A 17,495-nucleotide genomic window follows, 5' to 3' on the forward strand; every position below is an offset into this window, starting at 1 on the left:
TAATGGTAATTTTATTTTTCTATACCGATTTTCACATAATATCAAACTGGTATACAAGAAAAAAAAAGCATAAAGCATCAAACATAACAACAACTATAAAATAAGTCAAACAACATAAAACTAAACAAAAACTAAAATCAGTCAAAAACCTGTCTAAAAAGATACTGCAATTCACTCCTCCTCGGCCTCCCTGCCAACACCATCAAACCTTTACAGAAGCTGCAGAACGCAACGGCAAGAATTCTGACCAAGACCAACAGAAGAGACCATATTACTCCCATCCTGCGGAATCTCCACTGGCTCCCAATCAAATTCAGAATTTTATACAAAACTCTAACAATCATTCACAAAGCCATTCACAACATCACACCACTGGAACTCAAGATCCCACTTCGGCCACGAATACCCTCTAGACCGGTGAGATCAGCGTATAGAGACACCCTCCATGCCCCCCTCATCAAAACATCAATAAGAAAGACAGCGCTTTCCACATCTGGACCAACTCAATGGAACTCTCTCCCACCAGAGCTCCGGCTCGAAAGATGCACGATTACATTTAAAAAAAAGACTTAAAACCTGGCTGTTCACCCAAGCCTTCTCTTGCTCAGACGAACAGTAGAGACTTTTTATACCTCAGAGTCAGTTATGCTGCTCGCCACTAGAACAACATCTCTAGCTTTCTGTTCTTTATGCAGTCGATCTCTTCCAGTTATATCCCCATGTTAATCCCCCATGTTTAAACCATGTTACTTGATCCAAGTTTGCTCATCCTTGTTTTAATGTAATGCATTCTCTTGCACAGGTTTTTGTTATAATGTAAACCGAAGTGATTTGTAACTTGTTACAAGAATATCGGTATACAAGAGTCCTAAATAAATAAATAAATAAATAGCCAGGCTTTTAACAGCTTCCTAAATTTCATAAAGTTTCTTTCCATATGTAAATCCAGAGGGAGCAAGTTCCCAAGTAATGGGGCCTGATAATGGAAGGAGGCTAACAGAAATATGACAGTAGAAAAAGATAATATGGCCCATCTAGTCTGCCCATCCATTCAATTTATATAGATCTTAAAATTCGCATCACTCCCTTGAATTCAACTACCATTTTTGTCTCCACCATCTCTATTGGGAGGCCATTCCATGCAGCCACTACTCTCTCTGTAAAGAAATATTTCCTAAGATTACTCCTGAGTCTACCCGATCCTCATCACATGACCCCTTGTTCTAAAGCCTCCTTTTTATTGAAAGAGGATTAACTCCTGTGCATTGAAACATTTGAGATATTTAAATGTCTCTATCATATCTCCCTTATGTCACCTTCCTCTATAGTATACATGTTTAGATCTTTAAGTCTATCCCCAAATGATCATTTTAGTCGCCACACTCTGGACCAACTTCAACCGGTTTATATCCTTTTGAAGGTGCGATCTCCAGAATTGTACACAGTGTTCCTAATGAAGTCTCAGCAGGGACCTATATATAGGGGCAATATCACCTTCCTTTATCTGCTGACCATTCCTATCCCTATGTCTGGTACCCAGGGCTGGTGGAAGCACTAGGCAAACTAGGCCTGTGCCTAGGGTGCTGAGCATTAGGGGGCGCGGAATACCGAGGGGAGATCAAGGGGAGCCAATGCCTCCAGGCGCAGGGCCATAGGGGGGGCACTGATGGCAGACATGGAGGCTCATGTGGCCGCTGGTGGACCTCATCCCACTGACGGCTGAACAGGGAACTACTGCCGTGCTGTGTGCCAGACGCACATAGCAGGAAGATCGGTGGGGCCGTGGTGGAACTCATGTCACCACGGCCCGAAGACTAATCGGAGAAAATTCTTTTTCACTCAACGCACAATAAAGCTCTGGAATTTGTTGCCAGAGGATGTGGTTAGTGCAGTTAGTGTAGCTGGTTTCAAAAAAGGTTTGGATAAGTTCTTGGAGAAGTCCATTAACGGCTATTAATCAAGTTTACTTAGGGAATAGCCAGTGTGTGTCCCCTGGTCTTTGAACTCTTTGAAAAAGTAAAACTGATTAACGTTTACTCGTCGCACTTCTCTCATTATTTTATAGACCTTTATCTTATCTCCCTTCCGCGGACTCTTCTCCAGGTTGAAGAGACCTAACCTCTTTAACCTTTCCTCATAGGGAAATCGTTCTATCCCATGTATCATTTTGGTTGCCCTTCTCTGTTCCTTTTCTAATTCTGCTTCATCTTTTTAGAGATGTAATGACCAGAACTGCACACAATACTCAAGATAAGGCCACACCATAGAGTGATCCAGAGGCATTATGATATTCCCTATTGAGGATTTATGTTATTTGTTAATTGCTGCTTTAAGAAAACTGCCCCATGTTGACTAGTAACTGAAATAAAAAGGTCATGGTTAGTCCAGAGACAGAGAAACAGAGGCTGTGCAATAGTGTGGAAAAGAATGGCATGAGACTGCAGAGCGAATGTGAGATAAGAAGGTGCCAAGAAAGCTACAAGAACAAAAGAATTTCTGAGTAAGCATAATATATGATGTCTAAGAGGCACATGAAGGAAAAGTACCAGCAAATGTAGGGGATGAGAGAGGAGAGGAGGGAAAAATGTGTGAGCCATGTTTAACAGTGTATAATAGACTAATGCAAATTCAAAACGATGCAAAGACTGGCATTGCCTGGTGAGCAGTTAATTCTATGATACCTGGTTCTGTTTACTCCCTTAAGGAAACACAATCTTGTTTCCTTCTGTTTCTGCTATCTAGTTTTGTATGTATAAAAAAACAGGGATTATAGATCTCTAAGCTACTTAATAAATGTTATGTTTTGAAACTAAAAGGCTGTTTCATCACTGGCTTTGTGTCCTCTTTGGGGAGGAAACCAGGCAGGGTAAGTTTCAAGGTTTCAACATTTCTTTAAAGGATGGGTAAATAAATACTTGTGAGACAAATAAGGAAAGTGAATTGCTCTGATGGAAAAATAGAGAAAGAACAGCTGTCTTGTCCATTTTCTCTGCATATAATGTGTTATTCCTTTTTTTTTTCTGCTTTTTTGCCTTCTTTGCTTAATAAATCAAAAATAATTGGTTAGAATGGAATAGGATTTCTTTCTTTAGGTAAAATATTTACAGTAGTTTCTTTAGTAAATGAAAAGGTATTCGGTAGCTGTTTTTGTCTTCCAAGGTGATTAGACTTAAAGATGAATGTGTGGGTGAGAATGGGAGCTTGAATATGTGTATGTGTGGGTGAGAATAGGAGCATCGGTTTGTGGGTGAGAATGGGTACTTGGATGTGCATTTATGTGTGCCTAAGAATGTAAGCCTGGGAAGGGGTGAGAAAGTGAGAGCTTGTATGTGTGTCTGCAGAGAATGTGAGTTTGTGTGTGTGGGGGGAAGAGCATATGAGAGTGAGACCTTGAGTGTGTGAGGGAGTCTGTGAGAGAAAGCATGTATGTGTGTGTGTGGAAGGGAAGAAGACAGTAGTAGAAGAAAGACACTGAAAAGGAATTAGGAAATGAGTCACAAGGGAAAGAATAGGAAAAAGAGACCAGGACCAACTGATTAGAAAAAAAAATTATTTTAAGATGTTAGATATTAAAAAACTTAGATAATGTTGTCAATCAAATATCTTCTTTACTTTTATTATTTTATAAGTGGCCACTCCAAAAGCTCAATATGGTATACAGCAGTTATCAACCAGGTCCCCCGACACGGACCATGTTTCATGCCAAAATACAGCCCTTTAAATTGGGGTCTCTGCTAGTACTGCCCGCTCTCCCTTGACTCAAATATGGACTATTCTTAAGGTATGTGTCCCGGCGCTGTGTGTGAACTTGTCCTTTTGCTACAGTCCACGATATTTTACATGTAATTATTTGTTTTATTTTCAGTGGTTGAAATTACACACTTTGTTAGTCCCTCCCGACGCAGTTCTGGGTGAAACCCGGTCCGTGTCGGGGGACCTGGTTGACAACTGCTGTATACTGTATTGAGCTATTGGAGTAGCCGCTTATAAAATAATAAAAGTAAAGAAGATATTTGATTGACAACATTATCTAAGTTTTTGGACTGTGTACTTATTCTGCTCTTCTTCTTCATTGTTGGAGAGCAGCATTTCTCCTATATACTATTGTAAGATGTTAGATATGCCATCTTTGGGAATGTGCATTTCTTATATTTTTGTATTTTGCTCTTTCTTCAGTATTCCACCATTCAGAGACTTTAGTTTCTCAGGCTTTCTATAGGAAAATTGGTTGTTACCTGCTAATTTTCGATCAGTCCAGACAGTGGGTTGAGCCCCCTGTCCAGCAGAGGGAGACAGAGAAAAACTGAAAAGGTATCCTGTATCAGGACAGTGCTCACCCTGCGTCCCTTCAGTATAATCGATATCAAAGCAGCCAAAATAGGATAGAGAACCAGGATAAGATCAAGCAAGTAAACTGTAACTATCTAAATGAAACAAGAAAGTCAAACATGTATGAAAAATGCTCTTACACAGCTATCAATATATATATAGCAGATACCTCCGGTGCCTTACAATTCGGATGAACTTCCAGTGTCTTAAAGCTCAAATAGGAAGGAGAGAATCCCAAAAAGAACCTGTGAAAGAAAAACTCCAAGCAGACGTAGCAATGTAGATGTATTCAGGGCGGGAGTCTGGACTGATACGTGGTACTACAGGAATGAAAATTAGCAGGTAAGAACCAATTTTCCTTTCCCTGTACGTACCCGGATCAGTCCAGACAGTGGGATGTACCAAAGCTTCCCCAACAGGGTGGGACCGAGACAGTCCCGCTCAAAGTACCTGTCTGCCGAAGAGCCAAAGACTGGCGCCTGAACATCGAGGCGATAATGACGCACAAAGGTATGTAGGGATTTCCAAGTAGCTGCTCTGCAGATTTCTTGCGTAAAGAGTGAGCCTTTAAGCCCTCCAGAACCGACCAGCCCTGACAAATATACACCTACGCAATCACTTCTTTTAGCCAGCGAGCGATAGTAGCTTTAGAAGCCTTATTCCCCTTACTCGGCCCGCTCCATAAGACAAAGAGATGATCAGAGACTCAAAAATCATTCGTCACCTGCAAATATTGCAGTAGGACCCTCTTCACATCAAGGTGCCATAGATCCGCACCAGGCGTGTTCGTAATGTCCTCTTGAGAAAAAGCAGAGAGCTCCACTGACTGATTTACATGAAAGAAGGACACAACCTTTGGCAGGGAGGATGGGACTGTTTGGAAGGAAGCAACTGAATCAGAAAAGTGAAGGAAAGGCTCCCTACAGACAGGGCTTGGAGCTCGGACACTCTCCTGGCTGAGGAAATAGAGAACAGAAAGACAGTCTTAAGGGTCAGATCCTTAAGTATGGCTCGCCGAAGGGGTTCGAAGAGCACCTCGCAAAGAACATGGAGAACCAAGTTAAGGCTCCACGACGGACAAGTAGCCTGGGCAGGTGGGTTCAAGTGCTTAGCCCCCCTGAGGAACCGAATGAGTTGCCAACGCGTAACCATCGACCCGCCCAAGGAGGGAACAGAGCGCCAAAACTTGTACCCGCAAGGAATTGAAAGACAAACCTTTGGCGAGACCATTCTGCAGGAAGGAGAGAACCTGGGACACCGAAGCCTTACACACCGGACTCCGGACTCAGCGCACATAGTCTCAAACACTCTTCATACCCGAATATAAGCCAGAGAGGTAGAAGTCTTACAGGCCCGCAACAGAGTGGAGATAATCTCCTCCTTATAATCCTTCTTCCTTAGTCACCGCTGCTCAAAAGCCAGGCTGCTAGACAAAAGCGATCTGCCTGACCGAAAATACTGGACCTTGTCGGAGCAGGTTTGGCAGATTGCCGAGGCGGAGTTTACCAGATCTGCAAACCACGGTCTCAAAGGCCACTCCGGCGCCACAAGGACGACCGGCCCCCTGTGGCATTCTACTCTTCTGAGTACCTTTCCCACCAGAGGCCAAGGTGGGAACACGTAAAGGAGGACATCGTGAGGCCAGGGTAGGACCAATGCATCCACTTCTTCTGAGCAGTGCTCCCTTCTGCGGCTGAAGAATCTGGGGGCCTTTGCATTGCTCAGAATAGTCATCAGGTCTAAGTGAGGGGGACCCCCCCCCCCCCCCACTTGTGCACGATCAAATCCATCGCCTCTCCGGACCACTCCCACTCTCCGGGGTCTAGATGCTGACGACTCAGGAAGTCGGCTTGAGTGTTCTCCTTCCCCGCAATGTGGGAAGGCAGTTAGCCATTCCAGATGGCGCTCCGCCCAGGCTAGCAGCTTGCTGGCTTCCAGGGCAACCAGATGACTCCTGGTTCCCCCCTGGTGATTGATGTAAGCTACCGTTGTGGAATTGTCAGAGAGGACTCGCACAGCTTTGCGATGGATCAAGGGCAGCAAAGTCTTGAGAGCCAGACGGACCGCTCGTGTCTCCAGACGATTGATGTGCCACCGAGACCATATTGGGGTCCATTGTCCCTGGGTAGACTGATTCTGACACACCGCTCCCCAGCCGGAGAGGCTGGCATCCGTTGTCACAACAATCTACTGAGGTGTCTGCAAGGGCATCCCCTTCAACAGGTGGGCGAGAGAGAGCCACCACTGCATGTTGTCGAAGGTAACATCGGAAAGTGTAAGGGTGTCTGAAACTCCTCCAAGACCGACTTTCAGCGGGATAGCAAAGCTTTCTGCAAAGGACGCATATGTGCAACGGCCCAGGGAACCAAATCTATAGTTGAAGCCATAGTGCCCAGAACCTGGAGATAATCCCAGGCCGTTGGGACCGTGAGAGATAATAGATGTTGGACTTGACCCATGAGCTTGAGTGCACAGGCCTCAGGTAACAGAACTTTGCCCACACGAGTGTCGAAGAGTGCTCCTAAGTATTCGAGGACCTGAGAGGGCTTGAGGTTGCTCTTTGAGAAATTGACTATCCACCCAAGGGAGGTGAGAACTGACAAGACCCGGTTGACCGCTATCACGCACAGGTCCTCCAACTTTGCCCGAATTAGCCAGTCGTCCAGGTACGGGTGGACTTGGACTCCCTCCCACCGGAGGAAGGCCGCCACTACCACCATGATCTTGGTAAATGTGCGTGGTGCGGTGGCGAGACCAAATGGGAGTGCTCAAAACTGAAAATGTCATCCCAGGATGTTGAGACGAAGAAATTTCTGGTGTTCCTGGCGGACCGGGATGTGAAGGTAGGCCTCCGTCAGGTTGAGAGAGGATGGGAACTCCCCTGTATGAACAGTCACTATGACCGCCCTCAGGGTCTCTATCCGAAAAAGGGGAACCTTGAGGGCCTTGTTGACTCTCTTCAGGTCCAGGATCAGTCGAAAGGAGCCGTCCTTTTTGGGGACGACGAAGTAGATGGAATACTGGCCGGATCCCTGTTCCTGGAGGGGGACTGGGACTATGGCACAGAGCGCTTCAAGCCTGTCGAGAGTCTGGCACACCGCTGAGTGCTTCCGATTTCCGCAGGGAGAGATCAAGTAGAGCTCCGGGAGATCCCAAGCAAACTCTAACGCGTAGCCTCTTTCGATGACTTCGAGGACCCACTGATCTGAAGTAATTTTGGCTGATTCCTCAAGAAATAGGGGCAGTCGACCACCTAAGTCTGGAACGGAGGAATGGGCCGGCCGTATCTCATTGTGAGGACTTTGCAGTGGTGCTTTGATTGGTACCGTCTCAGAACGGCCATCTGCCCCAAAAGGAGTGAGACCATGCTAGAGAACTAGTGGAGGTGTTTCGCTGAAAAGCTCTAAGCGGCTTGTTGTACCTGCGCTGCCCCCGGAAACGAGAGCGCGACGGAAAAAAAGTATCTGGACTGCTTGGGGCAGTCCTCCGGTAGCTTATGAACCTTGTTGTCACCCAAGGATTTGATAAGCTGGTCCAAGTCTTCGCCAAAAAGTAACTTACCCTTGAAGGGTAGAGTGCCCAACTGCGATGTAAAGAGGATTCTGCAGCCCAATTGCCCGGCTGACACCACTGAGACCATAGCTCTGGCTTGCACCCTGAGGAGATCATAGAGAGCATCAGCCCCATACGCAACCATGCCTTCCAGCCTTTCTGCCTGTTCCGCCTCTGCAGACGGGAGGTCCTGGGTGCTGAATAATTGTTGAACCCACCTGAGGCTTGCCTGCTGCACGAGACTGCTACAGACTGTGGAGATCGAACCCCGAGCTCCGCCAGGACTGCAGGAATGAGGGGTTCCAACTCCTCCCTCTGGAACAGACGTACCACCTGAGGGTCATCACCCTCCAAAGAAGCCTGTTTCCCTTGCTCCTCATCCATGCACCCCCCCCCCCCCCGCGGGAGGGGGAGGAGAGGCTCCTGCACCTGCAGCCGCACTGCCCGGCACGTCCAGAGTGGCAGACCCTTCTGAAACCACCATGCCTTTTAACTTCGAGACCCTTAGAGACGCGGGAACATCGGCACGCTTGGATACCTTGGGAGGGCAGTCCCTCCATAGGTCTGACTGAAAGGCACCACCTTGCAGAGACCTGGAAGCCAAAAAGGCTTTATGCATAAGGAGGACAAAATCTAAGAAAAGGAATCAGAATCAACATCCTGATTTGGAAAAGCAGGGTCCTCCTGTTAAAAAACCTGATCCTGAGCTGCATTTCCATCAGGAGTTGCAGGGACTGGATACAATGTTGGAGGAAGCTCCCCCTCCTCCACAGCCCTTGCCTGAGCTGCATGACATGTGCTTAAGATGGCTGCTGTCCCTGCACTGAGGGAGAAAGGACCAGGTCTGAGCTCCTGCGGATCCTGATGTTTTTGAGCCCCACGAGGTTTGGCGGTTGCTGCAGACCCCCCCTGGAAGGCACCTCGAGCAAATCCCAGTCCTAGAAAACCGCGCGGCCGATTCCTCACTTGCTATACACCAGGATGGCCGCGGCATGGTGGGGGGGGGGGGGGAAATGGCTCACAAAACACGAAATTGGCCCAAAACACGGCGATTCAGGTGGGCAGGGGTCCTGGATTGCAGCTGACCAAAAAAGAAATTTTATTTATTTTTTTTTTTTTGTTTACACAGCGCTTAGACACACCCGGGTGAAGAGAGGGACTGGACCACCAGTAATCACTTCCCCGGCTGCTTACCTTGCTGGAGCCTGCAATGAAAAGTGTGGGTAAGCTGTGCCTCCGATGGTCTTTTTTTTTTCTTCAAAGAACCAACCAGAGGAATGGGAGCCTCTCTGCTAAAAGACCTGAGGCAGGTGCGAAAAGGGGGAGTGACTGGACCACCAGTATCACCCCTTTAAGCCAGGCAAGTGGTCAACGGGAAGAGGGGTCCCAGGCTGACTACTCAAGGTGAAAATCCCCCCTGGGACCCCTGTAAGAGCTGTGAGACAGAGCTGTCTCACATAGACAAGAAGTTTGATTTCCTTCAAATTCTTTTTTTTTTTTTTACATATAGAAATTAATCAATACTTGCTTGATCCTGGAAACAATCAGAAGGAGAAAGAAAGAAATCACTACAGTGTGGAAAACAGAGAAAGCTAGGGAACCGGAGGTTCAACTGCCTGCCTCTGCTGGGAGACAGAGAAATACTGAAGGGACACAGGGTGAGCACTGTCCTGATATAGGATACCTTTTCAGTTTTTCTCTGTCTCCCTCTGCTGGACAGGAGGCTCAACCCTCTGTCTGGACTGATCCGGGTACGTACAAGGAATTTGGTTTTATCTGCATGTTTCTGTTTCTAATTTGTGGTCTCTTATTTCTATATTAGGTAAAGATCAGTCTCTGTTTTGCCTGTGTGTGTGACTGAAATGCAGTATTTCTGCTAGCATGTAGTTTCTCTGTTAGTAGTAGTCCAGCTTGTTCTGTTATTCCTGTAGGTGATGTATTAATGTTCTAGGGCCTGGTGTAGTATTTGCATTACTGCTTTTTCATAAGGTTGCTGTTATTTGAATCCTGAGAGTCAGTGCTGTGACTGCATGGCAAGTTTTAGATGCCTCTTTCTTTGCAAGAGTTTGGTTACGTCACAAAATAGCAGTGGAGGATTATTTTTTGCTGAGGTGACACCAGAATTTGAAATTTTATTTTCATGTTAGTTGTAATGTGAATTGCCCTAGCTCTGCGCTGCACCTGTTCTGCAAAGATGGTTCATGAAAGAATACATTAATTTTTGTTTTATTACATGATTGGATATGATTATTTTCTATACTTGTGCATTTATAAACTGCAATAAATATAAAATAAATTCTGATTAATAAGGAATTTTTAATGCTGGTAAGGGCTTGAAATAATTGAGGTAAAATGTTTTAAAGTTTCACGCATGATGCATAATGGCTGTTGCAAATTACTTAGAAAGCCATTCTAGGGTTCAGTATATGGCATTATTTATCAATAAGAAAACAACTAGTAGGTCTCAGACCTGCATACCTACAAGCCCACCCATGTTAACCTTGTGCCCACCCAAAAAATCAATTCTGGCTACGCCACTGGTTAAGAGGGGTGCTCATGAAGTTTTTCTGTCTCCATCTGCTTGGAGGGAGGCAAAACCCAGCTGCTGGACTGGTCCGGGGTATGTATAGGGAAGGAGGGAGATGGCTGTGACTGAGTGCTGGAAATAGCAGCCACATGTGACAGAAAGGTAACTAAATGAACTGGATGCCCTCACCATGCCAAATTTTCCTTTCCCCTGCACTTGCATATATAAGGAGCTGTTCCATCATGATGGGTTCATGTGTCTTCACCTCCCCTTCTCTTAAAATTTGGAAGAGGGACTAGTGGGGCTTTCAGTGCTTTCCTAGCTCTTCTGTTGGCAATATGAATCCTTTCCATGTCTGTACTGCCTGTTCAGTGGAGGCTGGTTTGCCACACATTTTTGTTAATGTAGGTGTGCCTTATGATCAGAAAGAATGAGAAACACTGACATATGGGATTTGCCACTAATGTTTCTATGGGAGGATGAATAGTTTTGATTGGCTTACATGAGGAAATCTTTTAATCCCATCTACTATGATGCAGGGCTGAACAAGGAATCAACACAATTGCTTGGAGGGGATTTCTAGCATATACCTAGGAATGGTTTGATATGGATCTCTATTTCTCTAAATGCCCAATTAGGATTCTGTCATTTTAAGCTCTGATTGGATGTCACTTGCTTAAATTAGCCAAGGATTAGCTAAACATAGTTTCAAATTTGCTTGCATCAGTTTTGTTTTCATTTATAGACTAGTTAAATCACAAAATTGGTGTTACCTGAAGATCTGTGGACATCATTGGCTTGACGCATGAGACAGATCAGTTGAATCATGTTGGATTTGGTTTAAGCTGATGCTCTCAGTTCAGTGGTCTGGTGAATGGAGATGTTTATGATTCTCTCTGGATCTGCTGAATGTATTTTCATCTTAAGGATGTTTTCTGCTTTCTTCAATGTAGTATTGTTAATTTTTGGAATAATTACTTGAATATTTTTTTAAATGTTTTCTGAATGCTTTTACATTCAAAGAAAATATATTTAAAAAGTTAAGCAGGCATTTGTGACCTGAACTGTCCACTATCAGAGACAGGATGCTGGGCTCAATGGACCTTGGACTGACCCAACATGTTCTTGTGGTAGACAGTGGAGTATGTTAAATAAAAAATCTTATGGGTTTTGATTACCAAAGCTTAGAATAGCTTTCTTATGAGTATTCCTTAACGTATTTATATTTCTTTGTTCTTTCAGCAATGTTTTGAAATCACTATATCACTTATTAGGTTTTTAGTGGTATTTGTGATCTCAGTTTTAGTGATTTGACAGATCATTGTACTGATAGCTGAGTGCTGCTCCCATACTTTCAGATGAGAACTCTGGGGAAATAAAAGATGGCTACTTACCTTGACCAGGTTAACCAAGATGTGGAAATCGCGTACTGCCAAGTTCCAGAGTAGGAGTCGCTCAGTCTGTACCTGGGAATGAAAATATTGTAAAACTCAAGTCTCAATCTCCATTTTTTTTATCTCCATTTTTTAAAATTTGTTCCCAGTAGTGTCTTTTCTCTTTTTCAGTTTGCAACTTAATCACAATTGACCTATGTTGGGGTTACAATATCTTAAGCATTTACTTACAACTACCCAGCTTTTCTCATGTTTATTCTCCCTTTCATCTAGCCTAGCAATTGCAACAACAACCCTCAGTCAGGCAACACAAATTGCTGCACTTTCCAGCACTCAGTATGAGTTGCCTCTGACTGGCCAGTAGATGTCATTTTTGAGCAATGACTGAGAACCCCCCCCCCCCAAAGTCTGTTCACTGCCTCTGCAGCATCTCCAGCAAGCCCAATGACTAGCAACTGGTCTTAAGAACTGGTCTTTAGAACTGAACACAGATTTCCATACGGCAGCGCATGAAGCACTAAGCAGGCCTCTATGTCACTACCAGGGATGGACTGGCCTATTGGAGGACTGGGCATCTCTTGGGAGGCTGGTCTTTCTAGTCACATGGTTTCCTCAGCTTCCCAGCTGCTGCGGCCCAAAGAAAGGCTCGGCACAACTGCAGTAGAGCCCATCTCATCGCGTCTTGAAGATAGGCCTGTGGGGGTGCAGTGAAGCCCATACATCGCAGCCTGATGAAAGGCTCGGCAAGGCCACAGTGAAGCCTATTCCACCACGGCTGGAAAAGAGGCCGAGGTTGCGCAGAGCCCCTCCCCCAAGGAACACCGTGGATGCAGTGCCACCAATATGGTCTCTTTCCACCTTTCCTCCAGCAATGAGGAGCAGTTGGCCATCTGGCAGCGGCCTAATACAAAGAGGGAAACCTGACAGCATGTGTTTATGTGTATGAGAGGGAGCTTGGCTGTGTGTATGAGAGCCCTGCATGTATATGAGAGCAACTGCATGTGCATGTGTAAGAGAGAGAGCGTGTCTGCATGTATATAAGAAAGCCTGCATGTGTAGGGAAGAGTGAGAGCCTGCATGTGTATATGAGAGCTTGCATGTGCATGAGACAGAATGTATGTGTATTAGAGATGTGAATTGGAACTGAAATCCGAACCGATTCTGGTTCCGATTCACATCTATAGAGATGTGAATCGGAACTGAAATCCGAACCGATTCTGGTTCCGATTCACATCTCTAATGTGTATATGTGAGAGCCTGCGTATATATGTGAGTGAGAAAACTTATGTGTGTGCAAGAGCCTGAATGTGAACGAGAGAAAGCGAGCGAGCCTGTATATGTGATAGCATATATGTGAGTGAGAGAGCGCGCAAGCGAGCAAGCATCTGTGTGTGTATGACAGTATGTGTGAGTGTGAGGGGGAGAGAAAGAGGATAAGGTTTGTGTGGCCCCCTCCCACCAATCTACAACAATCTCTGGGTGACTGGAAATCAAAAGATTCCAGGTATGGATAGCTGGAGATTTTTTAATCCTATTTTAAATTAATAAGTGCTATTTCATATGTTTGCTGTTTTGAAATATTAGAAAAAAATTATGCAAGTTTTTTTTTCCATTACTGGATGTTTGTCAGCTTTTTTGACATATTATTGCTTGATGTTTTTTGAGGAATGATGTTTGTTTTTTTATTGTTGCAATGCATAATACAATTGCGCTAGTTGTGATTTCCAGAGCATGTGTGTGAGAGAGAATGAGAGCTAATGAACATGTCTCTCACTCTGTTCCATGTAACGCTCAAATGCGATGTTTTGTTCATTGTAAACCGATGTGATTTGTAGTCCTTACAGGAATGTCGGTATATAAAAGTCAAAAATAAATAAATAATGTCTGTGAGCAAGAGGACTATTTAAGCCAGTGGGTATGTGTGTGAACAAGAACAAATTATTGAACATTTGTATGAGCCAGAGTGTGAGCATGTGTGAGACAATATGTGGGCCAGTGAGCTTGTGTGTGAAACAGTATATAAAGGAGCTTGTGCAAGAACGAACATGTGTATTAAAAAGTGAGTATATATGAAAGAGGAGAAAATTTATGCATACCTCTTAACTTTGACTAATCCATGACAATCTCAGGATGACTGGAATCTATAAAGATCACAGCTTTGGAGAGCAAGAGGTTTTTGTTAGCCTTATTTTAATTATATTTGATGTGTCTGCTGTTTTGAAATATTTTGTTGATGTTTGGGAAATTAAAAAAAACAATGTTAGATGGAGAAATGTCCTTATCTGTTAACTTCCTTTCCATTAGTCCTGCTTCAACAGACCAGCCCTAGCAAGTGGGTTATTTCTCTTTACCAGCAGATGGAGGCAGACAACACTGTTTTCCCCTGTAACATTACAGCCACTACTTAGAGGTGGTGCTAAGTAGCAGGAATCCAGTAACCTTCTGACAAAGCTTCGGATCAGACTCCTCCAACTATAAACCTGAGAAAACGTTTCCCTGCCATCTAAAACAGAAAATAGAGAGTAACCTGAACAATAAAGAAAGGAGAGTAAAAGGAAGAGCAAAGCCTCCTGTTAAGGTTTGTTGGTATGTGGACCTTTGGCCCGAGGTGTGAATTGTCACCACCTGTGGGGAGGAGCCCCACAGGCCCACACCATCTAGAGGCGAGATCAGGCACGGCAGGGAGCTGTGGGTGAGGCTGTGGAGAGGTCCTGAGGAGTCAGGAGGAATTCCCCAGTAGACAAGCAGGCTTAAGATAATACCTGGACTGAGACCCCTGAGGGGGAAGGTGCCAGGCAGGCCGTAGAGCGAGAAGGCTTGAGAATGACGTGCAGGAGGTATAGTCGAGAGACACCCCCAAGGGGAAGAGCTACAGAGCAAGGGAGGTGCAGCTGTAGTGACGTAGGCCAACCCACGGAGCAGGGAAGCCCGAGTCAGGTCTCCGAAGATGATATATGTTGAAACCCGAGGAGCGGGGAACACAGACTCTGCATGATAGAGAAGCACAGCCCCGAGGCGCGAGGAAGTGCAGGCAGTCTCAGTAGCACATAAGCATGACCCCGAGGAGCGGGGAGACGCGGACACTTGGAGTGTAGCTGGAGAGCACTGCCCCGAGGAGCGGGACGGCGCTGACAGTCCAACACAGTACGCAGGCACAACCCCGAGGAGCGGGGAAGCACTAGAGTAAACTCCTGAGTGGTAAAGGTGTTCCAATGGGCAGGCCCGGGGAGCGGGGCACCTTGCAGAGTAGGAATTAGGAAGCGCAGGGCCAGCCCAAGGAGCGGGGGAGGCCAGGAGACAAGGTCCCTGAGAAGCGGGTACCAGAGTCCAAAGTCCAATGGAGTCTAATAGTGTAGCCACAGGAACACGGAGCAGGAGCTAGTAGAGACGTACGGAACTTGTTGCCAAGTCACTAGCTGAGGACAAAGGTGGAGCTTATGAACTTTGATCCGATGACATCAAACAGGGACGCCCCCGAGGTTCCCGCTGAGGAGGCTTCAAAGGAGGGCCCATGGTGCGCGTGCGTGCCTAGGAAGGCTTTTTGACTGCTGCAGCACACTGAGCCGACGATTTTAAAGTATTATCCACTATGACGCCTAGATCTTTTTCCTGAGTGGTAGCTCCTAATATGGAACCTAACATTGTGTAACTACAGCAAGGGTTATTTTTCCCTATATGCAACACCTTGCAATTGTCCACATTAAATTTCATCTGCCATTTGGATGCCCAATCTTCCAGTCTTGCAAGGTCCTCCTGTAATGTATCACAGTCTGCCTGTGATTTAACTACTCTGAATAATTTTGCATCATCTGCAAATTTGATAACCTCACTCGTCGTATTCCTTTCCAGATCATTTATATATATATATATATATATATATATATATATATATTGAAAAGCACCAGTCCAAGTACAGATCCCTGAGGCACTCCACTGTGAAAATTTACCATTTAATCCTACTCTCTGTTTCCTGTCTTTTAACCAGTTTGTAATCCACGTAAAGACATCGCCTCCTATCCCATGACTTTTTAGTTTTCTTAGAAGCCTCTCATGAGGGACTTTGTCAAATGCCTTCTGAAAATCCAAATACACTACATCTGCTGGTTCAACTTTATCCACATGTTTATTAACCCCTTCAAAAAAATGAAGCAGATTTGTTAGGCAAGACTTCCCTTGGGTAAATCCATGTTAACTGTGTTCCATTAAACCATGTCTTTCTATATGCTCTATGATTTTGATCTTGAGAATAGTTTCCTCTATTTTTCCTGGCACTGAAGTCAGGCTCTCTGGTCTATAGTTACCCGGATCGCCCCTGGAGCCCTTTTTAAATATTGGGGTTACATCGGCCACCCTCCAGTCTTCAGGTACAATGGATGATTTTAATGATAGGTTACAAATTTTAACTAATAGATCAGAAATTTTGTTTTTGAGTTCCTTCAGTACCCTAGGATGCATACCATTCGGTCCAGGTGATTTGTTACTTTTTAGTTTGTCAATTTGGCCTACTACATCTTCCAGGTTCACAGTGATTTGGTTCAGTTCATCTGACTCATCACCCCTGAAAACCATCTCCGGAACTGGTATCTCCCCAACATCCTCATTAGTAAACATGGAAGCAAAGAATTCATTTAGTCTTTCTGCAATGGCCTTATCTTCCCTAAGAGCCCCTTTAACCCCTCGGTCATCTAATGGTCCAATCGACTTCCTCACAGGTTTCTTGCTTCGGATATATTTTAAAAAGTTTTTATTATGAGTTTTTGCCTCTATGGCCAACTTCATTTCAAATTCTCTCTTCGCTTGTCTTATCAATGTTTTACACTTAACTTGACAATGCTTATGTTTTATCCTATTTTCTTCAGATGGATCCTTCTTCCAATTTTTGAAGGATTTTTTTTGGCTAAAATAGCCTCTTTTACTTCACCTTTTAGTCATGACGGTAATCGTTTTGCCTTCCTTCCACCTTTCTTAATGCTTGGAATACATATGGACTGCGCCTCTAGGATTGTATTTTTAAACAATGTCCGTGGCTGTTGTACACTTTTAACCTTTGCAGCTGTACCTTTCAGTTTTCTAACTATTTTCCTTATTTTATCAAAGTTTCCCTTTTGAAAGTTTAGTGTTAGAGCTTATTGTCCCCCTTCCAGTTATTAGTTTAAATTTGATCATGTTATGATCACTGTTGCCAAGTGGCCCCACCACCATTACCTCTTTCACCAAATTCCTTCCCTATCCATGGGTTCTTTGGGGGTGGGGGGGGATGTCAGTTTTAAAAAATATAGATTGCAGGAGGGAGCTGGGCTTTATTTGACTGGCCAAGGACAGAGACTGAATGAATCAGGTGGGGGAGGGGGGCATAGTAACTGTTTGCACAGGGAAGCAAAAAAGCTAACAATGGCCCTGCACCTTCCCACTGGGGTATCCCTGATTTCTGAACCCAGATACTCCCTGACACCTGCAGCTAGGCGAATGTACAAGCACCAATCCCCATGGCAGAGACTTTTGATGCTATCTCGAAAACATCAAAGGTTGATTGGACCATTTGTTTTCCACACTCCATTTCCTTTTTCTATCGGTGACTGAAGGTTGTTGCGCTACTTCTGAGAAAGCTGCTCAGTCACGTCTCGCTTCTGCTTCAGTAAGTCCCACATATAATGGTGCAAAAAAGAGTTGGTAGGAGGCTATATGAGTGTTGA

General features: G+C 44.8%; 1 protein-coding gene across 3 annotated transcripts in view; it reads right to left on the reverse strand.

The window, feature by feature from the left end:
• FANCD2 (FA complementation group D2) overlaps window positions 1-17,495 on the reverse strand; it is a 536,781-nt gene that overhangs the window by 53,857 nt on the left and 465,429 nt on the right. For all 3 annotated transcript variants that reach the window (XM_029599610.1, XM_029599611.1, XM_029599609.1), the window contains one exon: window positions 11,803-11,874. In XM_029599610.1, coding sequence (XP_029455470.1) covers window positions 11,803-11,874 — 72 coding nt within the window. The remainder of the gene's footprint in view (window positions 1-11,802; window positions 11,875-17,495) is intronic.

The sequence above is a fragment of the Rhinatrema bivittatum genome, chromosome 4 (genome assembly GCF_901001135.1).
Source record: "Rhinatrema bivittatum chromosome 4, aRhiBiv1.1, whole genome shotgun sequence".
NCBI lineage: Eukaryota > Metazoa > Chordata > Amphibia > Gymnophiona > Rhinatrematidae > Rhinatrema > Rhinatrema bivittatum.